We start from the raw sequence: 26,569 nt of genomic DNA on the forward strand, positions 1-26,569 counted from the left end.
GCGAGCGGTCTGCATAGTCCGAGCAAATCCGGAAGACTAGCAAAGTGGGCAATCGAGCTCGGAGAATATGATATCGAATACAAACCTCGAACGAGCTCGAAAGCACAAGTACTAGCAGATTTCATTATCGAGCTCGTTCCAACGAAACTGACGCTACCGACAAAAACCCAGAAATGGAAACTCCATGTTGATGGAGCCTCCTCAAAGCAAGGGGTCAGGCATGGGATACAACTCGAATCCCCAACAGGAGAAATGATCGAGCAGTCTTTCCGTCTAGGCTTCAACGCATCAAACAACGAGGCCGAATACGAATCCCTGATTGCTGGGTTATGACTCGCTCAAAGCATCGGTGCTTGGAAAATAATCGCCTTCAGCGACTTGCAGCTCGTCACGAGCCAAATTCCACAGGAGTACGAAGCCAAAAACGAAAAAAGGGTGGAAGCTTACCTAGCAGTGGCTACGAGGAATCGCCCAGCAGTTCGAGGAGTTCGAGCTTACGAGAAATAGGAGGGGAGAAAACACGTCAGCAGACGCCCTCGTGCCGCGTTAGCATCGACGTCGAATCCGACCATAATAAGGGGTAATACCAGTAGAAGGCATAGACCGACCCAGCATAGACCTTCCTCGTACAGGGATCGCTAACGGCGAAGAGAATCTCCCACTAATGGAGCAATCGTCACTCGCAGTAGATCTCAGAGAAATATTCAAGACCTCGAAGAGGAGGAACTCGGAATTTTACAAAATCAAAGAAACCCTGGCGAGTCCTTCGGAGAACCGATCAGGCGTCGCCACAAGGGCAACACCTGCTCGCGTAAATCTCGAAGAGGAACCCGATCACGAAGTAAACAACGTTCCACCACAAGGCTTTCCAAAAAGAACTCGAAAGCAGAACAAATTGGAGAATCCCAATACACAATTATATTGAAACAGGAGAGCTCCCAGCGGAAAGATGGGAAGCTCGAAAGATAAAGGCTCGAAGCTCGCACTATTGCATTATGGAAGGAAAACTATTCAAAAGAACCTTCGGTGAACCATATCTTTATGTGCATCACAAAAGAGGCGTCACCATCCTCAAGAAAACGCACGACGGATCGTGCGGAAATCACTCGGCGGACGATCCTTAGCAATCAAAATCAAAAAGCATGGTTATTTCTGGCCAACTATAATCAGCGACAGCGAACAGTTCGCATCGAAGTGCGACAGATGCCAATAAAACGCACCCATGATACACCAGCCAACGCAAAAGCTATCAACTATATCGTCACCATAACCATTCAAGAAAAGGTCCATGGATATAGTGGGACCCAAAGTCTCGTCGTGACCGGCACAACTACGATTCATGTTAGTAATGACCGACTTCTTTACCAAATGGACCGAAGCTGAAGCATACCAGAATATCACTGGAACTACGGTGACGAGTTTCATCTGAAAAAACATTGTATGTCGACACGGTCTTCCATACGAAATAGTCACAGATAACGGACCCCAATTCATCTCAAAAGTTATCAAAGATTTATGCGACAAATGGAAAATCAAGATGAAGTTCACAAGCCCTCGATATCCGAAATGTAACGGACACGCCGAAGTGCGAATAAAACGATAGTAAACAACCTAAAAAAGAGACTCGGTCTCAAAAAATCTAAATGGAGCGAGGAACTGAACGGCGTGCTCTGGGCATGCCGAACAATGCCCCATACGGCAACCCAAGAAACCCCATTTCCCTCTCATATGGAATCAAGGGAGTAATACCAGCTGAGATCGAAGTTCCATCCCAGCGACGAAGGATATGCCCCGATAACGTTGAACTAAACGAAGAATTGTTGATCGACCATCTAGACATGATCGAAGAACGACGAGAAAAAGCAGCAGTACGCATAACACACTACAAGAAAATATGAATATTGCTACCACAATATTTGTCACAATATATCATTTTTTCGTCACAAGTGTTCTATTGTGACCGAAGTGTGACAAATTATAAAAAGTCACAATAAAATGGTCACAATTCAGTTTTCGTGTCAAGATCGTCACAATTTTAGTGACCATTTACTGTAGTAAACAAATTTGTCACCAATTGTGACAAAATATCAAAGTCACAAAAACGACACGATTTGTTACTAATTAAATTGTCATAAATAGGTTGCAAAACCGTGACCAAAGTTAAGCCACAGATTCGTCACAAGTTGTTACCAGATATGTGTCACCCATTAGTTACATATTCTGACCAAAATTATGACGGTTATTAGTCACAGTAGTTTGCTACGGAAAGATGGTAATGAAATTGTCGCAAACTCCTCTAATTTGTGACGTTTTATTGTTACTAATCTTGTAACATATCATGACTAACAGAGTGAAAAGAAAGTGGCTAATTAGTCACAGACTGTAATTATAACATTAGTTTCAAATATAAAATATTAATATAAATATACGATGAAACAACTAAAAACGTTACAATTCATATACCAAAAAAAGTTAACATCCAAATCGAATAACAAAGATAGGTTCACAAAGAAAATAAACATGAAACAGTCTTAACAAAATACATAATAAAAGATACTAGAAACAAGGGGTGAACGTGAGCTTCATGGAAAGTGGAAATTTTTGGTGGTGGATCCAAGTCTAGACTCTGAGATTTTGTGATAGACTGAACAAGAGTCCCATATTCTCAAGTCTTTTCTGAAACTGCAGATTCTCTTCACGGCTCTGTTTTAGTTCTGCTTCCACCTCTTGCAATCTTTGTGTTATCTTTTCAACTTCTTCAGAAGTTTCGGGTGCATTCGGTGAAACATCACAAGCTGGTAAAATCTTACTGTGTAATGCTCCAAGTCCAAAGACACGTCCCTGCTTAGACATTCAGCAGCCTAATAGAAATGAAAAAAAACATGAGAACAAAAAACAAAGCCTACAAAACTGTAACTACAATAAATAATAGTATTCACCACTGTAAACATCACAAGAAATGCACGTGTAGTTAGTAAAAAAAAAACAAGACAGATAATCAACACTAACTATTACGTGTATAACAGATAATCAACACTGTAACTAATAAACACGTGCATAAAAAAGAAACAAGACAGATAATCAACACTGTAATTATTACGTGTATAACAGATAAAACACTGTAACTAATAAACATTACAAAAGTTATAACGGTATAAGAGTTTAGAAATATTACCTTGACATAAATTTCATTTTTTTCACTCTGGTCAAGATTCTCAAGTGTTACATTATCTTGACCAGAAGATTCGAGCTGTCCCAAACGTTCTTCCACATGTTTCTCATAAGTTTCTGCAACCAAGCGAGCACGCTCATCAACGTATGTTCCGTCAGGTCTTTGATGATGTTTCTTCATCACAGCAATAAAAGAGGAGTCTTCATTGTTTGCTTCCTATAAACAAGTATATAATTAGAAAATAAATAATACAAGTATGAAAATAAGAAACTAAGAATGGAAAATAAACCTTACCAGCACATCTTGAACTTTGGCATAGGAACATGAACCCGCTCTATGTCGATGCGGACCTAAGCCATTGCGATCAGACAATCGAGAAGCACGTGCACTAGCACTCGTTTTTTTGGCTTTCGCTGTTGCCCAATAAGCTTGCATAGTGGTCCAATAATCAGACAAAATCCAGTCAGGTTTCACTCCTCCTTTCTTTACAACACTTACCATTCCTTTGAGGCGATAGGCAGCAGTTTTGTTAAACTCTCTTTCAACTGAATAGTTGATTGAAGCATCCCAATTGAACTTTTTCTGAAACAGAGTATAGCAAAGATGATGAATTAATTATAAAATCATTACAGAATTAGATAAGAAACATAAAATTTATACCTTAAACATTGAAAACCATGTTCGTTTATAGTAAGGAGGCACTTTTTTCCAAGAGTACCATGGTCCTTTGAAACAACCTTGAATGATCTTTCTGATTGCAGTTGACACTTCAGTGTTGTGTTTAAACCTGTTCCATTGAAATAAAATTAGTTATGAATTATAAGTCTGAGACAGATGGTAATCGGTAGGGATCGGACAGTACCATTTAGATCCATTGTTTCGAGAATGATGGAGCATGGGCAAATCTGTACGAACTACATATGAATCTTCCATATGTACACTTGGTTCAGAATTCGCAACAGGTGCAGGCGAGAGAGCAGGGGAAAGGGGTTCTTGTGAACTACTACCAAATTGATGATTTGATGATCTCCCATAGGAGCGCCCACCTATTATTGGTGAAGCCATCTAGGAAAACAATTGATCAAATAAGATATAATATAATCATGAATAAAGCTTTGATACAGTTTTAGCAATTCCACTCCAAATCCAGAATCAAGTAGAAATTACCCTTCTAACTGTGGAAAACAAACTGAATAAAGAAGACGACGGAGAGATCGAGAGAGCAACAGATAAAAGAGATACCTAAAATGATAATCTTTTGGGGGGTTTTAATGGGTTCGTGAAATTTTTGGCAACACTTGAAGCGGTAATAATGAAAATTTCTTGCCTCCACAGATCCACTAACAAAACTTCAGGCGGCTTGATTAAAACGTGTGGTTATTTAACAAAAAAATTTCATGCCTCCACTATCTAATTTTTAGACGTGTGGTTAGTTGACAAAAAAAAATTACTTAATGAAAATAAGAAAAATTTGTAGCTTAAATAAGTCATAGATAATGACAATCGTTAAAAAAATAATGACAAAAAGTAACAAATATGTTTTGTGAAAAGATCGACTAGTAAAGACCTCGTACATTTAAATACAAAGTATTGTCCATGACTATATATTATTAGGCATGGGCGTTCGGGTATTAATTCGGGTACGGGTCGGTTCTTCCGGATGTCGGGTTTTTAGGGTTTTGAAATTAAATTTCATTTGGGTATTATAAAATTTCGGATCGGGTTCAAGTCGGGTCTTCCCGGGTCCGGGTGAGTTCGGTTCTCATGCATATGAACCTGAAAAATAACCAAATAACCAAAGTATCTAAAATGGGTTCGGTTATTTGTATTCAAATTAACCAAAATACCCGATTCGGTTTAAATTTTTATATCTAAATCCCTCAAAATAACCAAAAGTAACCAAAAATATCCATTCTATATAGTTTTTGGGTAAACTTTTATCCAAAATACACGAAAGTACCGAAAATAACTATTATTGTTAATTTATAATATTAATTTAAAATATTAAAATAATTATTAATATAATTATAACATATATTTTTATACATATATTCACATTTCGGATATCTTCGGGTACTCATTCGGTTCTCGGTTCGGATCGAGTTCGGGACCGGTTCTTCGGATATAGCAATTTAGAACCCATTTGAATATTTACTCCGGGTCTGATCGGGTTCGGGATCCTGATTTTCGGGTCGATTTCGGATCGGTACTTCGGGTCCGGATATTGTGTCCATGCCTATATATTATATAAGAAGCTATATATAAAATATGGAAAAATGCTTCAGAACCCATGATTCTTATAAAAAAAGATTGACAAGTCATCTCCAATCACGATTATATAAGCATGACGAGTTTATAAGCATGACGTTTTATAATGGCTGCCCAAGAGATGTGTTAGTTTCTTTCAAGCCACAAAACAGTAGTGAATGTATACTAGAACTCTTCGACCCACCGCCACATTCCTCTCTTTCTCTTCTTTGAAAAAAAGTTAAATCATTCATCTCAAAAACACTTGTACTATGTATGTAACGTTTGTTTGGTTTGATACTCAACCTACATTTACATGAAAATCAGAACAGAGTATGCTTTTATGCTCTTGACCAAACCATGCACCACTGTAAATGTGTATATTTATATATACGAAGGCGCTGACTATCACTATTAACAATATATATATATTGTCTTGTTAATCTGTAAAGTTTTTATGTCTCTGTTTTGTCTCTCATGGTCAACAGCGACTTGTTCAAAACCTTACGACACGACTTGGTATCAACCGCGTCTTTCTCCAGTTATAAGTTGACTGATAATGATATACTTGTTTAGGATCAATACATAATACTGCTTTGTCACCTGTTTCTAAGTGATTATGAATCGTAATCCATGATAAAACAGAGTATTTGGGTGTTGCTCCTTAAAACCATATCCCGTTATCCAGCAAACTCTTGGATCCACAATTCTCGTTATGTCCCAAGTGTCTCTGGTACTAAACATCGTTTTGAAAATATCTCTTTCCCTTTCCACAGTCTAACATCATCCTCTGGCACTAGACCTTGTTGTCTCAGTTTAAGAATTTCATTTTCTATCGTGATCAAGTGATCAAGACGATGTCTCGACGGTACGACTGAATGGGTCCATTCTCTTCTCTACTTCTCCCTTGTCAAGTGAAAGAGACAAACAAACATGTGTAAATTCAGATACCTTTTCCTCTTCTAATTGTTGTAATAACTCTCTATCAGATTTAGACCAAAGAGAGAAAGAGACAAACAAACATGTGTAAATTCAAACAAAAAAGTTAGAAAAAGTTTGACGTACGTAAACATGTCAATTCATCACTTCCAAAAATCGTTGTTTAACAGAACGAAACGTAACAAGTAAAAATAAAATGCTGAAATATAAGTCTTAAATCAAAATAAAAGACAAACAACGACCAGTTTAGTCAGACTCTTCTTCTGACACTTCAATATCTGAATTTCCACCTTCATCTGATCCAGATTCACCATTATCACTGACATCATCAAGGTACTCTGCTTGGCCATGTAGATTTGTTAACGTCTCGACTTGCACAGAATCAACATTCATAGCTAGAGAATCATTCTCAGACTGCATCGCAGTAAAATCTAAGTTCCCTTTAACCAAAACTCTCCCTCTTGGTTGTATCACTATTGCTGCTTCCCATTGGTGATCTCTTTTCCGAGTTACTCGCGGATACGGAACGTAACATACTTGATCTGCTTGTGAAGCCAAAATAAAAGGATCATATTTTCCATAGCGCTTTGTGACATTAACATCAATAATGCCTGACTTGTTTATCCGGATACCTCTTCCACTGGTTGAGTCATACCAGTCACAAAAGAAAACCACAACTTTCAGATCAACAGGTCCAGGATAGTGGAGTTCTAAAATCTCTCTTAGTATTCCATAAAAATCAGGCTCATCATTCGATCCACAAGATGATGTACCTTTCACACAAACTCCATAGTTGGCAGTTTTTTTTTCTTTCCCATGATCATATGTGTGAAATATGTAACCACGAGAAAAATAAATTGGCCATGAAGTTACTTTTATCATTGGACCATGAGCAAGTGACTGCAACCATTCCGGATATGATTTAGCAATACAGTTATCCTCCACCTGTTTTCACCCAACAAATACAAGACACTTTAGATAAATTAAAACCTTAACAAAATTAATTATTTTTAAAACAACTTATTTCTTACATGTTTTTGCAACCAATTTGCGAATTCTTTTTCTTTAAGAGTGATTAAATCATCATCACTTATCCCTGGATGATCAGCAGTCATGATCTCATCAAACAACCTGTAGAGGAATCCCTTTTAGAAAGACCAATTTTATAGGAAATTACTCTTGTTCAAATGTAAAGAAAATATAGATCTTACATACCTTTCAAATGGTTTTAATTGTTCGCAATTTAGCAGAACATATGTATGTGCATGATGGTAGTCTTTTGTTTGAAGCCATATATCCTTTGCTTTACCACTACTTCTCCCATGTTCGGAAAACATATCTGGAATACCACCAAGTTGGTGTGTATATTGATCATAACCTCCTTCATAATGCCGAGCTTCTGTACGACTCTTTGTTTTGACGTGCGACTCAAAATAATAAGAACAAAATGTTGAAATTTCTTCATTCACGTATTGTTCCACGATTGAGCCTTCTACTTTAGCCTTATTTTTAACCTTTTTCTTGAGGTGGTACATGTAACGTTCGAAAGGATACATCCATCTAAATTGCACAGGTCCTCCAAGTTGAGCTTCATATGGCAAATGAACTGGTAAATGCTCCATTACATTAAAAAAAGAAGGAGGAAATATCTTCTCAAGATTGCAGAGAACCATAGCAATATTCTGATGCAGCTTCCTGACCTGATCTTTATGTAAAATTCTTGCACCAATATCCCGAAAAAATGAACTAATCCCTGCAAAAAAAAATTAACTGTCATTGCATTTTATAAGTTGTAGTACAGACTTCGTAACAACATGAGCCTTAGAGACGTGAACTTTACAGAGAATCTAGCTTTGCATGGAGATTAAACAAATAATTAATCACATCCAAAAGAGAATCTGTCTACCTCTCTTTTGTTTTTTTTTTTAAGTCTGCATGTCCTTAATCACAAAAAGTCAGTTTAATTATAGAACTACAAGGAAGAAGAAGACGACAGAATCAAAAACTTGCCTTTGAAACAAACACCCGAACCATAAAATAATTATAAAACTACAACATTACCCTAGAAAACGTAATGTGGAGTTCACACGCTCGACTAAAATACTATTGCCGCTTATTCTAATATATGTTTTACTAATAGAATCATATTAGTTAACTCCATCGCTTGACCTGACAGTTTAAAGAAATACTATAATTCCTTTTTCATGTATGTAAATATAATGGAATGTTTCTATACGTACCAGATAGAGCATCGTGTACTGACTTATCCAAAAGTTCAGCAAATGTAACTGGAAGTAACCGTTGCATAAAAACATGGCAGTCATGGCTTTTCATTCCAGTTAACTTTCCTCCGGCAAGATCAACGCATCCGGATATACTTGAAGCGTATCCATCTGAAAACTTAACATCTTCTTTCAGCCACTGTAAAAAGGTCTTTTTCTCATCAGCTTGTAATCTGAAAATTGGAACTGGAGCTTTTCCATCAGATGTTAAATGCAATTCTTTCCGATTACAATACTCTTTCAAATCAAGCCGCGATTTAATATCATCTTTTGTCTTTCCCTGCACATTCAATAAGGTATTGATGATATTATCCCAGAAGTTTTTCTCGATGTGCATTACATCGAGATTGTGTCGAAGTTTATGATATTTCCAGTAAGGTAACTCCCAAAAAATGCTCTGCTTATGCCAGTTGTGAGTATCACCATATCCTTGTATTCGTCCATGATTTCCTCCACAATCAGCTGTTTTGGGCAAACCTTTGACATGTCCCTGCCAAAGTTCTGCACCTGTTAGCAACTGAGGGGGGCTACCAGTCTCAGCCCTTCCTCTTGTAAAGCTCTTCTTGTTTCGCCGATAACTATGATCTAATGGGAGAAAACACCGATGACAATCAAACCAACTTGTTTTTCTACCATTCTTCAACTGAAATGCATTTGTCTCATCCATACAATAAGGACAAGCTAACCGACCATGAGTTGTCCATCCAGAAAGCATACCATAAGCAGGGAAGTCGCTTATAGTCCACATTAATACAGCTTTTAATGAGAAGTTTTGTTTGGTAGAAATATCAAATGCTTGAACGCCGTTAGACCACAAATCTTTCAACTCGTCAATTAATGGTTGAAGAAAAATATCAAGACTTCTCTTAGGATGGTTAGGACCAGGGACCAAAACAGTCAAGAACATATATTCTTGTTTCATGCACATCTCTGGAGGCAGATTATACGGAGTCATTATAACAGGCCATAACGAATAATTATGTCCCGACATACCAAATGGATTGAAACCATCTGTGCATAACCCAAGATAAATATTTCTTGTCTCTTTTGCAAAATCAGGGAATACCTCGTTAAAGTGTTTCCATGCTTCTCCATCTGATGGATGAGACATTTCCTTGTCCTTAGTCAAGTGTTCGGCATGCCATCTCATGTGTACTGCAGTACTTCTCGACTGATATAATCTTTTTAGTCTATCAGAAACCGATAGATAGAACATTTGGCGATATGCAACTCTTTTCCTTCCAAGCTTTTTAGTAGGACGAAATCTATCTTTTTTGCAGAATCGACATCTTTCTTCATTTTCAGCATCTTTCCAAAAAAGCATGCAATTCTCTTGACATACATCAATTTTATGGTATGGCAACCCCAATGACCGCAAAAGCTTCTTCGTATCATAGTAAGAATCCAAAGAGATGTTACCTTCTGGCAAATATTCTTTCACCATTTGTGAAATTGAGTCCATACAATTTTGAGGAAGATTATAATCTGTCTTTAGATTCATCAGCCGAGCTGCTAAAGATAATTGTGAGAGGCCTTTTGTACACCCATCATATATTGGAAGTTTAGCAGCCTCCAAAATATCATAAAATTGTTTTGCCTCGAGGTTAGGTTCTTCTTCCATGTTCTGAACATCTGAAATCATATCCACGTAAGGACTCTCTTCCTCTGTTTGACAATCATCTCTCACTGTTTCTTCAGGCACAAAACTATTGTCGTTGAACATAGCATAGTCTTCCCCATGAGAAATCCAAACCCAATAATTAGGCATAAACCCCCTATTATATAGATGTCCCGAGACTGTTCCTTCTTGGCATAATTTTCCATTTTCACATTTGATACATGGACAGAAAAGCTTGCCCGTCTCTAAAAAAAGTGGTTGATTCATCGCAAACTCCATGAAATTCTTCAAACCCTGACAAAATTCTTCGGAAACTTCATTAGACGTTTGATTGATTCGCCTATACATCCAACTTCTCGAAGAGAAAATATTGCCACTTGAACTCATTGTGCTATATGGAATTCACAAAACCATGTGAGATGAGCTGAATTTTTTAGGTCGGGAAGAAGAAAACAAAGAATACGTCTTAGAGGAAGATATTTGTTCTATATTATTGGTGTTTGTTACAAAAATATTTAATTAGAAAACTAAAACTAATTGTATTTTTTTACTCACGTGTTTCTATATTTCTGTTAAAAGTATTAGTTTAAAATTTTTTTTGTTGTATTCCCATAAGATAAACATGTCTCCTTATACTTAGGTCATAGAATATTTAATATATAGGACATATCACATGTTATTATTGATATGAATTAATGAGGCAAGTTATTATTTTAATTCCATTCTAATGATAAAGACGATTCAACAAAGATACTGACTTAATTTTTATTATCTGAAAATATTTTAAAGAAACCTATGTTCACAGAGAGATAATGGCTTCGTTTTTGGAATTAAGAAAGACTTTTTGGAGTAATTCCTTATGGCAGTAGATAATCTGTATTTTTATGATTTATTAATCACGTTTTTTACTATAACTAAGCTAATTGTAATTAAAATAATAACAAAATGTGATGAACCTGTTTCACTTTCATAACAGTTGATGTCGTCATCTTTAATCACATAAATCATTTAAATAAGTGACGTATTTTGGTCACATAATCAATAACAATATTTAAGACTGAACTTGTCGTCACTGGTTCGTAATTGTTTGTGACTTTCTTTTTGTTACTTTCAATTCTGTCACAAAATTATGACTAAATAGTAACTGTTTTATTACGGCTACGTTGATGGAAAAATTTTAGGCATTGAAATAATAAAATTAATAACGTTTTGATCGCATAATTTATAGCAATATTTTATGACAAATTTTTCGTCTCTAATTCGTCCTTATTTGTGACATTATTTTGTTACTTAACATTCGGTCACAATATTATGACCAAATTATTACCATTTTGTAACGAAATAACTTGGTCACAAGTTAGTTAACAATTTGTCACAATATTGTGACAAACTATTTTGACACAAAAATTAGTCACAATATCCATGTTTTTTTGTAGTGACAAAACTACCAGCAAGCCGCAACTCGCTACTATGATTCAAACGTAAGAGACCGCAGCTTCTCAATCGGAGACCTAGTCCTACAAAAAGTGTTCGGCGGAACAAAAGAAAAAGGTGCAGGAAAACTAGGAACGAGAAGGGAAGATCCTTACAAAATAACGAAAGAAGTACGCGACGGCGTCTACGAGCTGGAAAAATGCAAAACGGGACAAAGCATTAGAAGCTTGAGTTACCGGCCCCAAATATTATATATGTTTTACCGGTCCAAAATTTGATAATAATTTTATGTAGCATCATGGCAACTGTGTTATAATAGGGGGTTAGAGGTCACGAGTTGAAACTGTCTTGCCTCAAATCATATATAGTTTTGCTAACATGTTTTCTAGCGGCTCATATTTTCTTCTGAGCTTCTGACCGTTAGATTCACCGGACAGGTACTCTCTGGTACAACAATTTTAGTTTCAACATTTATAAGATTTTTATGTGATTGGGATGTGATCCAGATATTTCTTTAATTGGTTGGATCACTTCCTTGTCCCAAATGCAAAACAAAAGAAAAACATCAAAGGGTTTGTGATGCATTAGTATAAACTGACCCACACACATGCTTTTGCACCATTACCCTTAAACTGTCTCATAAGTTTGGGCACACACAGATACTTTTGGTGATGCATTTCGTTGAAAATTTGAAATAATTCGAGATCATCTCTGTGTTTTTCCCATAGTTACAAAAGATGGGTGTAAAAGGTAAGATAAAATGTAGTTTCATAAGTATTTATTAAGAATGGACATGGATCAGATATCCAGAATCTTTAGAATATTTGTCATCCGTTCAGTTTTTAATTGATAATCATTTTTTTTTATTTAATTCAATCCGTAACTTTCCGAATATTCGGTGTTTCAGATATCTGGAAAATTAGTATTATTACCGGATATTACATTCAATAAGTAAAAAATAATAAACTAATAATTATTACATTTAATTTTTTAAAACATAAAAATATTTAGAATGAAATCTTTAGTATAAAATAATAGTATTTATTACAATTTAAAAAAAAACTATATACTTTATTTTTAATAATAAAATATTAATTTAGTGAATAAAAAATGTTGGAACTTATATTGAGATATAAAAATATATAATTTAGATGTATAATTTTATCTACATGTATATATATAATGGACTGGATCGGATATCCTTTTTTAAAATATAAGTATTTGTGATTTGTTTCGTCTTCAATAGATATTCAATTTTACTATTTTCTTTGATTCGTAAAGTTACTGATATACGGTTTTCTGATCGAATTGAAATGAATATTGGATTAGACCAAATTTTGGATATTTTTTCAGTGCATCCCTAGTATTTATGAGTGTGAAAGAAAAAGTGGATCTATGCGTATGGAGATAAAATATGTGGTCTCTACCATATTTGACTTTACATTCTTTGGACACACAAAATGGTCCAGTGGTTTTTTCCTCTTATTTTACATGTTTCTTGGGAGTATATAGATACATAGAGATTACACATTCCCTTTGTCTTCCATCTCTTCAAGTTTTAGCGCTAGAGATTAACATAACAGTATCAAATGAATCTAGGTCGACTCAGAAACGGTCCTGAGATTCACATATTCACTTAAGGTCCCAGTTGAAAAGGCAAAAAATGGCTGGTTTTGTATATTTTTCAGAAATATTGGCTGCTTTTAAAGGTTTAATTTTTCTGTAAAATTGGAGGCTGCAAGCTGATACTTGCTTGCTTAAGAACGCCTCTGGGTCGACTTGCTTGAGAGTAGATTTGATTATTGGAACACCAAATCTCACTGAGAACAAGGGGTTTTGTTGGATGAACTGTTATTTGGATGAAATATTTATCCTTGTCTTGATTATCAGTTAGAAGTGTCTTAAGTCTTCATTTACTTTTGGTTAGGAATAGTTATTTTGGAGTTGGAGTTTAGTTGGCATATTGAACTTTCATAAGTAACTTACCATGTGATCAAAACTAGAACCATCCAAAATAGTGTCGGCTCTGAGCATGTGCTCAAGAATGCACTTGTATTGGATTCTTTCCTCTTACATTTTTACATAATTAATAAATTGGGATCTCAATTTGTTAAATCATTCATATTTTAGGGTCTTATTTTAAAATTTATAATAGTATTACTGCAATTTAGAAGAAAAATAATTATCCTACCAAAATGCACATGTATACCATAGGCCGGACCTGATCCAAAACAAGGGAAGGGACCCATAAGTGAATCTTTATCAGTTCAAGAAAATTATATGACTTTGTATAAACATCAAATTCTTGTTTTGATGAACCTTATTTTATTTGTCCAACACGAATAGGGTTCAGATCTTGTCTTCTAAAAGAAACTATGTGGATATCAAATTCTTTGATATGGAAACTAATATTGTGACGGATTATATCGATTTGCAGTTAGGTGTGTACTGAAAAGGAGTCTGGTGTTAATGCCAGGAGACAATGTACCTACATTCATTGCCTACCATGAACCCGTATCCACACCTGCAGACAGAAATCGAACACTCTGAATTCATGAATGTTAACAATTTGAGAATTGAATTTTTTCAATTCTTTACATTTTTCTGCGATTATTGCAGCTTCATTCTTATTTGACGAGGTTGTTGTGAGTATCTCTTTGTAAATATAACTAGAGGAACCAAACTTCAAAAGCTTGACTTAAGTATATATGTATTAAAAAAAATTGCTAGATTTTAAGTTCGTTTGAGTTTCAGAATGCGTACAACAAGAAAATTAGTTGAAGGGGAGGGAATGAATTCACTGTCGGTGTGAACTTATGTGGGGAGAAATATGTAACTGTTGGCCTGCTCAATTATTAAGCCCTAACCCAATAAGCATTATGTTGTTTAAAATAGATAGATGTAACATGTGTTTCTGGTCGTTAGATTCGTCTTATGTTAGAATTCCATCTTAGATCTCTGACATAACCCTTTGTCTCTAACCTTCATTAACATAATTGTTTTCTTGACATCTATTATATTAATTCAGAGTCTTATTTTTATCTACTGATAAAAAATTGTTACTTAAATTTTAAATGGTCATATGTAATAATATTTAAAGCATTATAACATATTATAACATGTAACAGTATTTCTGTTCTGAAAAAAAACACATAATAGTAATCAAAGATTACAAAATATTTGCAAAACTATACAAAATCTTCACGTTTGAATTTAAACTATATGCCTTTGACATACATTTGTTTGAATTGAGCATATAATGTTTTATAATTTTACTTACACAAATTAATATACCTTTCATAATAAAACTTTTAATAGCTTTAATGTATATGCACTATAAATAATTTTAATGCAAAATTTAACATCGATTGAAACATATTCATACTGACTCTGTGAACCGATCAGGTAACTTTGCATTCATGTGAACGACAAAAGTCAGCTGATTTTTTTGCACTGCGTGCTAATCTATCCGCCGTAGAGTTTTACGTCTGAGGTATATGAATGATCTCCGAATTGATGAAATTTCGTTGCAGGATCTTAATATCTTCTAAATAATTGCAAATTTTAACATTTTCTAACTATATTTTAACACTATATTAGTATCATCAATTTAATTATTTTAAAATAATTTAATTATTTAAAATTATAATTCTTTTATATTTAATTTTAGATTTATTAATAAATTGTGACAGTAAAATCATTTGTATGAAACTAAACTGTTTGTAATAAGTCTGAACAATATAAATCAATAATATGACACAACATATAACATCAATATTAGATAAAACAAAATAATTTATTATACTATATTAAAAATTATTTTCCAAATATACAAATATCTAAAGTTGTTGTCAATAAAAATGACTAGACAAAACTTAAAGTAGAAAAAACAACTCGAGCTAATTAAACATTTTATTAATTAAATTAATATAACACAGAAAATATATTTTATTTGTTTGTAAATGAAATAAAAATAAGAAATATAAACCGCGTTTTAACGCGTGTTAATATGCTAGTTCTATTATTAAATTCAGATCCTTTGTAAGTTCCAAACTGGTGTGTCAGCTATACTGATTTCATGATTATATTTTTATAGAACGAGACTATCATCTGCTTTTACACAGGTTTATATTTTGTCAAAATGTTTTTCTTAGAGCCAAGTATCATCTATAACTAATATAATTGTTGTCTGGAAGCTAAAGAATGTTGACAAAAAATGTAAAGGTCCATGATATTATATAAGGGAGATTAACCATCTTTGTGGTATTATAGATCTAAAACCATGTTATGCATGTGACTAGAAAATATATAGATAGTATTTTCCCTCTTTTTCATAATAAGTGTTATAATATTTTTTTTACACAAAAATGACATTTTATAATGCAAATTATATTTACTTTCAACTGGAAATTAATAGCGAACTGTATTGATTTTATAAATAATTTTATTTATTCCAAATACTATTGGTTAGAGGTATAATTAATAACAGTTTACATATAGAATAATTGCACTCTCTACACACCAAACTCACCCTATTTGCATTCCACACACTAAATCCCTCCAATTTTCTTCCCCCCATCACTACCATTCCCCCCCCCCTTCTATGGCAAATCTTTAATATCCAACTTTTTTTAGGATTTTGAGCAAATTCACTCTTACATATATTTCTGTCATTTTTTCTGTCATTTTCTTAATTTATGTAAAAAATGTTTAAATGACACTTATATAAAAACGAATGGATATATTTTTTTTATCTTTACGCATTTCTTTAGCGACTTCTAAACTATTTTGAAAATTATTTTCAACTAATCAAATTTATTGTATAAATAGGTTTTTCTTTCCTGGTCTAACATCTAAAGTACCTTTTTATTAACGTAAATATATCAAGATTCAAGAAATTGAAATTTGCATGGGGGGTTATTCATCAATCATCATTACAATTGAATTTTATAAATTAAAGCTACTTTGGGGTTTGACCAAAAAAAAAAAAAAAGCTACTTTGGGGTAGTTGGTATTATTTTTACACTCATATCAATTTATCAACTGTCCCAAGATATCAACAATAAATACTCTGCGAAGCCTCTCACTTCCTAATCATCTTCTCTCTTGCTGTCACCCAAAAGAGTAATACTACTCTCTTTCTCCGATCAAACAACATCATCGTCTCTCTCCCTCTTTCTATCTCACATGGGTTGCTGCGTTAGCTCCGGTACCGCTGATCGGACCAACGAGAACGTGTCCGACAACAAGAACACAGACATTGTCGAAGAAGAAACGGTCGTCAAAGAAGTCTTGTCGGAGACAACATTTCACAATAGTTCCCCTAATGTCCAAAACTCAGCCATGGATGATCCGTTGGACAGGAAGATCCAGGGAACAGAGGAAGAAAAATTCAAAGTTGATCCGGACTTGTGTATGAACCGACCCGTTTCGATTGACCCGGAAGAAGGATCGGAGGTTTCGGAGATATGTGTTTCTTCAATGAATGTGATGAATGGGTACGGTGAGGAAGAAGAGAAGCAGACGAAATCTCAGAGATCTCCGGCAAAAACTCGGACACGGGTCACGGGTAATAATTATCCGACCCGAAGAACCGATCAATCTCCTCGTAAGAGAAACAACGGAGCGTGTAATACTGGAGCGAGAGTCGGGTCGGGTATGAGAGACCCGGGTGAGAGATCCGGAAGAAGGTCGAGATCGCCGGCGACAAATAGATCCGTGATGGATTCGAATCAGAGTCGGGTGGGTGTGGCAAGGACTCGGAAGAATAGTCAGTCTCCGGGACGCTTTAGGTTAGATCCGAATAAAAACACGTCGGATCAGCAACAATCTCAAAACTACGGTTATACCACTGAAGAACTGTTAGATAACCCTCTTGTTTCATTAGAGTGTTTCATATTTCTCTGAAAAAAATATTCCGAGAAAGACGTCTCTCATTTTTTTAAAAAAGCTGGATATTCGTAATGCCACTTACCTTACCCCTGTATTTCATTTTTTTGATAATCGAACTTATTATAGAATTAAAAAGTGTTGGGAACCACTTGGTGGTCGACCCATATCTGATTAGACCGAACCGGACCAAGCGCAAGAAGACATATCATTAGGTTAGATTAGCCTTTTCCATATTAGTCATGTCATTCCATTTATCTACATGTTTCCATATTACTCTTGTACTTGGTTTTTCTTTTCCTTGTTGGATAAGGTTTTCTTTATTTTTTATGACGGTTTAACTACTTGTATATATATATATATATATATTACTCATGTTATAAATAAGAATAACACTTTCTAAATCTCTAGTTTTACAACACGTTATCAGTACGAGAGCTCTGATAAACCCTAAGCTAAAAGCCGATTTCAAATCCCTAAACCCTAACCCGATTTCTAAACCCTAAAACCCTAATCGATTACTCTCTCTCTCTAAACCCGATTACAAACCCTAAGCTATCTCTCATCCGACTTGTTCATAAGCCGATAGCAACATCATCCGATCAGCTCATCCCCGACCCGATCAAGCAGCCGATAGCAAACCCGACGATCTCTCTCTCATCCCGATCAGCTCGCGCCCGACAGCTTGCAACCACAGCACGTTCGCGACTCGTTTGCGACCCGATAGAAGCTGCTCCACGTCCTAACTTCAAACCGATCATCCCTAGTTCTCTCTCTCACGATCCGACCATAAGCAAGACGCGACAAGCTCCTGATCCGTTCTGGTCTATCCAGTTCGCAATCCGACTTGTCCCAGCTTTCGGTGGTCCGGTTCTACAAACATCAAAGTTTAGGTAATTAAAATTCTGAAACCTAAAAGAGAACCCACACTGAAGTTGGTTGATTGATAAAGATCTGAACCATTAAAACTTGAAGAACCCTAATCTAGGATAATAGAAACCCTAAAATATGGAACTTGGTTTTGGTTAGATTGATTTCCGGTTAAGTTGATAGATCAATGGTTGTTAGGTTGCTAGAAGCATATTATATTCCATATTCCATATACCATATTGAGATTATTTTAACAATTAAAATCAAAACCCTAAGTGGTTTTTGAATGTCAAAACCTATGATCTAATGATTATATCGAAACCCTAAACTATAAAACCCTAATTCTGACCTAATTTTTATAATGGTCTAAAAATTAATTAAAATTCATGTAAACCCCTGATAAATCCCCAAAGTTAGTTTCCCATAATTAGAATCCGACCTATAGGTTTGGAACTATGTGAAACCTGATTTTTCGGTCTCTGGTCAGAAATTGACCCCTTCAAATAAATTTCAAAAAATTAATTAAAATTCACTAAAACTCATGATAAATCCTAACTAAGAAAACCCTATAATCATTTTTCCTAAATCGTTTTTAATCACATAGACATAGTGTAAATGTTTATACTGAAAATTGTTTTCTAAAAGTATATGATTTCTAAAATTTATTAATGAATGTTTGAAGTGTTTTGAATCACTTAGAAATAATTACTAGAATCTCATCCTGAATTTGGTTGATTGAATTAAATTATTTGCTTGAGATTCCTGATTCACAAACACCTAGAAAATTGTTAGGATGGATGTCTTTAGATCATCCAATGGTCGTGTGACCTTGATTGCATACTGGTGGCTGTGTGGCCTAAGCTCTGGTCGAGTAGTAAATTGTTTTTGGTCGAGAGACTTGTGAAACCGTATCCATTGATTGTTTGAATTGGTTGCATGAATTCTAAATCGTGAATTGATTAATGATATGATTTCAGATGTCGAATTGAATCTTTGGATTATGCTGCCCTAAATCTCTCTGGAGATAATTGGTTGGAATGGGCAATGAACACTTCAGTTGTCCTGAAGTCAAGAGGACTCAGTAGGAGTATAATTCAGGGTAATTATGCAACTGAAAGTGAAATCCGAAGTATATAGGGCCATAACAATTATGCGCCATCATCTCACTGAGGCTCTGAGAAATCAATACCTAAATATTGAGAATCCTCGTGACCTATGGATAGAATTAAAATCCAGATACACAATGGTGTTATTACCAAAGGTCAGGCATGAATGGATGAGTCTCAGATTCCAGAACTTTGAGTCTGTGAATGATTATCATTTGGCTTTGTCCAAAATCGTTTACAAACTGAGACTATGTGGTGAAGTGGTAACAGACGAGGATTTAATGTTCAAGACATACTCGACATTCAATCCAGGAGATCTGTTGTCACGACATGTTTATATAGAAAGAGGTTTCACCACCTATAATGATATGCTTTCATGCCTATTGACAATTGAGCAGAATAAATTGCTAAAGAAAAGCAGTGAGATGAGACCTCCTGAAGCAAATAAAGAGGAATCCAAGGTAGCCGTGTCCAAAATAATGGATGGTGTGGCCGGCTTGTCTATTGACTAAAAAAATTTAGATTTCGACATTCTGATTTTTGTGTTTTGTTTTGAATCACTTTGTCATTCATAATAGTAGAGTTGCTTAACTTTATTGCTCTAAATTTTTCTGATCTTACTTAATAATATGAATGTTTTGATTAAATGAAAACGCCAATATGAGCTTATAAACGAGAGTAAAGTCACTCTGCCAAGGCATTATATACACCAAGAATTCATGTCCCATTGAGTTATAATAAATATGGTTTCCAAATAGAAACAATGGGCAAAGGAAACAAAAGGTTCCTTCAGATTTAAGAAAAAAATCGTCTAAGGCTTTATAAGAAAGTGGTCAAGACTATACCTGCATACTCTACTGATTAAGACTATGCCAACGATCAGTATGATAAGAGGCAAGAGCCATGGTAACCAGAATTATATACCCCACAGAATTATACACTTTATGGCATGACTGGATTAGCCATCCTAGTCTAAACGTGATGCAAAGATAAAAAGGCACAAAGAGTTATCCCATAGAATCTCACGTTGTGTAACATGTACACAGAGGAAACTCATTAGGCTATAATGTCCCAAGCCTCTAAAGATTATAGTATGATCATGAGGGGGAGTGAGAACAAAACCCGTGGTACATGACCATACTATAAACATGGATATCACAGCTTGGCTGTACAGGCCATTACCTATAAGGTTCAGACTCTAAAGTCTATAAGCTTGGGGACATAACGAAATTTACATGTATATAATATTAAATATGCATCAGGCCATATAAATGAGCATAGATATTCCCATCTCATATTGAATAGGGTCATGAGCCAGACATATACCATCTTAAGAGATTTTGAAAAAACCACCACAGATATATGTGCCGTCTAAGATGGAACCTCAAAAGAGGATGGGAATATATGTTGGATATGAATACGTCTTTCTCCCACGATTTTTGAGAAACCTTGAACCAAATATGGGTGATCAGATTAAGGCCAGGTTCATGGATTGCATGACTAATGAATCCGATTATCCAACATCAGGGGGAGAAAAAATAACCTGGTAAAAGTGTAAAGAGAAATAGACTGGTATTAACCATCTTTATCTTGGCAAGATCCTCGGACTAAAGAATATGATTTAAGACGTCCAATAAAGGAAAATTATATACAAAGCTAGCTAATTGAATGCCAGACAGATTAGACCCGAAAAGAAAAGAAAAACCAGCTTGCACCACAAAATTAATGTGCAAGAAAGAGACATAGCTAGTCAAGTTGCTACAGAGTGTATACAAGATAAACCAATGAGTTCCACAAAAATAAGAATCCTCGGAAAGAAAGAAAAGAAAAAGGTGCACATAATGATAAAGACATAGAGATAAGGCTGGCCAGCTGAACATCTAAGGTACAAGATCATGTAGCTTGGGACGCCAAGCTGCCAGATAATAAAGGTCCTAGATAAAGAAATCTCAAATCGATTAGATCATGTATGGAACACAATGGAACCACATAAGAGTGTCGACACATAGATGATATAATGCGCAAGATAAGTAGCACTTGAATTTAAAGATATAAACGAGGATCAGAACCCACGTGGATACAAGAATGCATTCATAGATCAATTTCAAATAAGATGGAAACGTGGGGTTAAGGAAGAGTGGCGTATTGGCGCCATCAGTTGACATAAACCAGTGGGTAAATAGGTCTTGTGAGGAAAAGAAAATCGTGAGAGTATAGCTTGTTGCACAATGATACTCACAGAGACCATGGAATAGATTATAAGGAGATATACTCCTATGTGGTAGGTGCTACTACATAAACTCGAAATTGATAAGGTCTGGACACATAAGAAAAAAATAATGATGTAGTAAGCAGTATATTGATCACTGGATAAAGGTAATGAAGGTACCAGAAAGGTGAGAAAAGAAGTTCTCAAAGAACAACGTTGTTCCTAAGCTGTTTATGGACTGAAGCAAAAGCAGCTGCATATAATATGATAGACTAAGTAATACTTAGTAAAGGAGTTCTATAAGAACAATTCAAATCAGTCCATATATTCTTACAAAAGAAATTCCTTGTGTTTATAATAAACCAGCTAAAAGAGGTCAATTGGTTTCAATGATACAAGTTATCGATTGATTCTTAGAAATACTATATTTCACATATGATGGGACTGCAATAAATTGCGGCATCACGTAAAGATCATAGACATACAAGAGACAAGTTGTGTGTATACATTGAGATCCATGATCCAACGGATTAAGATTGGAATGTGAGATGGTCATAGGAAAATGGATCCATCAGATTCATACCAATTCGGACCCAGTATACATGGTAGAGACTTGGCATGAAGAGAGAGTCCCACCAGGGTTCGAGTAACATATTGGTACCCGATTGAGAAGGAAGAATTCATACTCCTCTCAGCTACACGAGAATTTGTTTCGTGAGAGTTAGTTGCCTAACTAATACAGCATCAATTTGTCTGCTATGCCAGATCCTTGTCTAAGAGATCTGATGATCAATGTCGGGATGGTCCATCCAGAGAGATGTGCTAAATAAAATCGTGGTATGGCCATGCATATCAGTGCACATAGTTTAAAGAATAGCTGATGATAAAGAAGGTCTTAAGGAACCAATAGTAATCAGCATGCCATCCATGTTGTTGCAGCAAACATCGGACTGCAATATAATAGCCATTCATGGCAAGTTATGAGCACATACATAATAAGGTAAATGACCTGACATATATGTTTCGGTACGTGGTGTAGCCCACGACAAAGAAGATTCATAAGGAGTTTTGGTCAAAGGCCATAAGCTTATTGAATCAGAATGTGTAATTATGGACCAAAAAGAAGCACATACTGTCCAAGACTACTCCCACGAAATTCCAAGACAAGGGAGATCCAAGTACTCCAAGTTCACTCGAGCAACATTCAGAAGATCTATTTATCAAGTGATGCATTCATCAGGGGGAGTAATGTGTGTTGTACTCTTTTTTCTAATCCAAGGTTTTGTTCCACTGGGTTTTCCTGAAAAGGTTTTAATGAGGCAATATTAAGCATGTTACAAAATCTGATCAGAAGTGTCGGCCAAGGGGAAGTATTCAGAACCACTTGGTGGTCGACCCATATCCGCTTAGACCGAACCGTACCAGGCGCATGAAGACATACCAGTCGGCTAGATTAGCCTTTTCCATATTAGTCATGTCTTTCCATTTTTCTACATATTTCCATATTACTCTTGTACTTGGTTTTCCTTTTCTTTGTTGGACGGTCTAACTACTTGTATATATACATTACTCATGATATAAATAAGAATAACACTTCCTAAATCTCTAGTTTCACAACAAAAAGAACAATTTTACAACTTTGGCCAACTGAGGAAAACACCTAAGTTCGTTTCACAGCTAGAAGCACTACAAATCATATCAAGGATCTTAATAGCGAATTATTTTAGATTAAGATCCATAACAAGATCACCATTTCTATATTAAAATAAAAATATTTTTACATATTCTATAATAAATATTGTTAGTATTTTCTGTACTAACAATATCTTCCGTCAATTCCTCTATTAAAAGTATTTTCTTAGCAAAAGAGCTGGGCTACAATAAATTTCTACATATTCTATTTGGGAGAAAAGAGAACAAGAAAACTTGTACTGCAGTTAAGAACACATATGCAAATGAGGTGCTTCAGTTGGTGCACAACTTAAAATATGTAACTTCGGCATTATAATAAGTTATGCTCCTCTATACAGAACCTCATACAGATGTTGTCCCTCAAGCTCTTAGCAAATTCTAAAGACAAATGGGTGTGTAATATGTTAAACATGTGATGACGCAACATGAGACTCTTGGGAGGCATAGTTGGAAACACAAGGAATATGACCGACAAAACTCTTTTCATAAAATCTCGCTGCTATTCTTCGTCATTTCTCGTCTCTGTTCAGTAATTGTGATTGATTTTCCATTTTTATAGACTAAATCCTTTGACAGCTCCTAATCACTTGTAGTTTTCTTCTTGCTATCCGATTTACAGCCACCATGTCATATTTCCCTAACCAGATAGCAGGAGGAGCATCTACTCTGAATTCGCTTAGATGGCTCAGATCCAGTAGCTTGATCTATATGATCTAGAATATGTTATTGATAACTCCGTTAATCCTTCTTTGTTAACTTTGTTGTTTCTGGGATCGAACCACAAGTCAAGCTATCTAATCTTAACACCACCATCATTTTTTGCTAGGCAAAAATAAATCGATAACCTTTTCATATGTCAGTCTTAGATGAACATGCACCCTTTGCCCCTCTAGTTTGAATAGCTGGGATCTTCATCACCCATAGCTTGTCTCAAGACATTCCATGAAAAATAATCACTTTCCCACAAAAAATAATCGTTATCACATGAATCTCCATCCATTCTTCCAATTAATCCCTCATTGCTTTCATCAAATTCTTCCCATCAATTTCTTCCAAAAGAGTATGATCTTTGGTGTCTCCTCTCTTGCTTCGACATTGTATAGCTTGGTTATACTTCACAAAAACAATTTTGTCCAGTCAATGTTGTGCAAGTCGATTTCTCCTCTTATTGTGAAGTTGTTAGAAATCAAGTTCAACACTTAGAAGTGAAAGAACCTAAAAATATATAATGAGAGTTATTACGAAGACTTACAAGTAAAAACACACATAATTTCCTTTCGCAGCCAGTAGCACTACAAGTCATATTAAGGATCCTAACAGCCAAGTTCTGAGTTTTTGAGTATTCATAACAAGATCACCACTATTAAAATAAAAAATTTGTTAGTATTTGTTAATTTCAGTAATCTGAAAATAGCTCATGTTACATGGTGTTTGATATCTTTTTCCTAATGGTCTGTCATGGCCAAAGATACCAGTATAGTTCTTAAACAAATACAACTTTATTGTTATCTTGTTTTGCAAATCAGTATCTAGTACCAACCTCTTAATGCAACATATAAACAAATTACCGTTTTAATATTTTATATCTAACCTGTTAATGCAGTACATAAACAAAACATAAACCAACTTGTTAATGCAATTGTACATTCCCCTTCCACTTCAGTGCAACGTACAAAATCATAATATATGTAATGAATCGAATGGTTTAGGAAATACCCAGAAGCATGCAAAGGATGGTGAAGCTAACACTCCCACCTTTTGTCAATGACCTCAGACTTTTTTCGTATTTCTCTTTCTACCAGTTAAAATTCTTTGCGACTGTCTCTTTTTACCTATCCATGGCTGCATAAATGTATCCCATAGCTATTTTTTTCTCTCCATCAACCATCCTAAGTATTTTTACAGGAGGATTTTTCAGCTTCAGATGTCGAACATTCTTCCAAAATCTCTTTGCATAAGATACTATCTAAATTTCCTTGCCCCAGCTTCTTTGGGCCATTTAGACTGGTTTCATTCACTAGACTTGACAAGATCTTTCAAAGCTTTCTATTGTTTCTGAAACTGAGTCATGGTTATGAAAGAAGTCGCAAACATTTTTATGGCCGGTCGGTGCATATTTCTTTGCTTTGTGAATTTCATCATAGTTCACAAGAGGGACATGGCTTCAGATATATTCAATCATGAAAATGCACTTTTTCATGGTATTCTTCAAATCTAGAATTTATCCAATTTACTACAACATTAGATCATTGCAATGTGAAGTACAAAGAGTCCAATAGACTTGCGGGTTGTTTTGGCTTCAAGCAATTTTCATATATTTAAATAAAAAGTCTTAAAAAGAAGAAACATAAGAGTTGAAAATAACATATTTCTTAAGATAGTGTTTAGCAGCTTTTATGTAGTTCTTTTTATTGTATGTGCTAATTTGAATCACATAAGCTTCTCTAATCTCCTCAACCATCTCATCTAGCATCGTAATCAACAACGTCGCCTATTTCACCACTTATGAAACATCTTTTGACACCATGAAAACATAACCTTTAGGGGAACTAACAACTAGATGAAGTTATGTTTTCATGAAGTTGAAAGATGTTTCGGAAAGTGGTGAAAAATGTGACATTGTTGTTTAAGATTCTGATGAGATGGTTAAAGAGATTGAAGAAGCTTGTGTAGTTCAAGTTATCACATACAAGGCAAAGAACTACATAAAAGCTTGTAACTATCTTAGAAAATATTTTATTATTAATTCTTATGTTTCTTCTTCTTAGCACTTTTATATTTAAATTCAGGAAAATTGGTTGAAGAGAAAAGACCACTCCTTGTATTGCACATTGCATTGATCTAATGTTGGAGATATTGGAGAAATTCCAGCTTTGAAGAATGCCATAAAAAAGTGCATGTTCATGAATAGATATATCTACAGTCATGTCCTTATTAAAAACATGATGAGGAAATTCACAAAAAATAAATCTGCATAGACCGGCTATAACAAGGTTTGAGACTTCTTTCATAAACATGACCCAGTTTCAAAAACAGAAAAAGGCATTTAAAAGATCTGGTCAATTCCAGAGAATGAAATGAGTCTAAATTTTCCAAAGAAGCCAGGACAAA

The 26,569-nt window shown here is 35.0% G+C and overlaps 3 protein-coding genes across 3 annotated transcripts; 1 reads left to right on the top strand and 2 right to left on the bottom strand.

Moving 5' to 3' along the window:
- Positions 1-1,639: 1,639 nt before the first annotated feature.
- On the bottom strand, positions 1,640-4,499 carry LOC130511222 (uncharacterized). Its single transcript, XM_057008113.1, has 7 exons — positions 4,340-4,499; positions 4,035-4,237; positions 3,833-3,959; positions 3,467-3,754; positions 3,176-3,388; positions 2,811-2,861; positions 1,640-1,882 (listed from the first exon to the last, which is right to left on the bottom strand). The coding sequence occupies exons 2-7, from the start codon at positions 4,235-4,237 to the stop codon at positions 1,640-1,642; spliced, it is 1,125 nt and encodes a 374-aa protein (XP_056864093.1). The 5' UTR covers positions 4,340-4,499.
- Positions 4,500-6,604: 2,105 nt separating this feature from the next.
- On the bottom strand, positions 6,605-10,408 carry LOC130511223 (uncharacterized). Its single transcript, XM_057008114.1, has 4 exons — positions 8,599-10,408; positions 7,873-8,111; positions 7,390-7,503; positions 6,605-7,303 (listed from the first exon to the last, which is right to left on the bottom strand). The coding sequence occupies exons 1-4, from the start codon at positions 10,406-10,408 to the stop codon at positions 6,605-6,607; spliced, it is 2,862 nt and encodes a 953-aa protein (XP_056864094.1).
- A 6,312-nt stretch (positions 10,409-16,720) lies between these two features.
- On the top strand, positions 16,721-17,888 carry LOC108828909 (uncharacterized). The gene has a single exon (XM_018602566.2). It carries the CDS (start codon positions 16,880-16,882, stop codon positions 17,597-17,599), a length of 720 nt encoding a protein of 239 aa, XP_018458068.1. The 5' UTR covers positions 16,721-16,879; the 3' UTR covers positions 17,600-17,888.
- The last annotated feature ends 8,681 nt before the right edge of the window (positions 17,889-26,569 follow it).

This window comes from Raphanus sativus, chromosome 4 (genome assembly GCF_000801105.2).
Source record: "Raphanus sativus cultivar WK10039 chromosome 4, ASM80110v3, whole genome shotgun sequence".
Classification (NCBI taxonomy): Eukaryota; Viridiplantae; Streptophyta; class Magnoliopsida; order Brassicales; family Brassicaceae; genus Raphanus; species Raphanus sativus.

Coding starts and splice junctions, on each gene's coding strand:
- LOC130511223 (XM_057008114.1), bottom strand. CDS start 10,408: ATGCCTAATTATTGGGTTTGGATTTCTCATGGGGAAGACTATGCTATG. Junction 7,504..7,872: donor TGTACCACCTCAAGAAAAAG/GTTAAAAATAAG, acceptor TCTTTCTAAAAG/GGATTCCTCTACAGGTTGTT. Junction 7,304..7,389: donor CAAATTGGTTGCAAAAACAT/GTAAGAAATAAG, acceptor GGGTGAAAACAG/GTGGAGGATAACTGTATTGC.
- LOC108828909 (XM_018602566.2), top strand. CDS start 16,880: ATGGGTTGCTGCGTTAGCTCCGGTACCGCTGATCGGACCAACGAGAAC.
- LOC130511222 (XM_057008113.1), bottom strand. CDS start 4,237: ATGGCTTCACCAATAATAGGTGGGCGCTCCTATGGGAGATCATCAAAT. Junction 3,389..3,466: donor CCAAAGTTCAAGATGTGCTG/GTAAGGTTTATT, acceptor ACTTGTTTATAG/GAAGCAAACAATGAAGACTC. Junction 1,883..2,810: donor TGGACTTGGAGCATTACACA/GTAAGATTTTAC, acceptor ATTTTCTTGTAG/TGTGTTATGCGTACTGCTGC.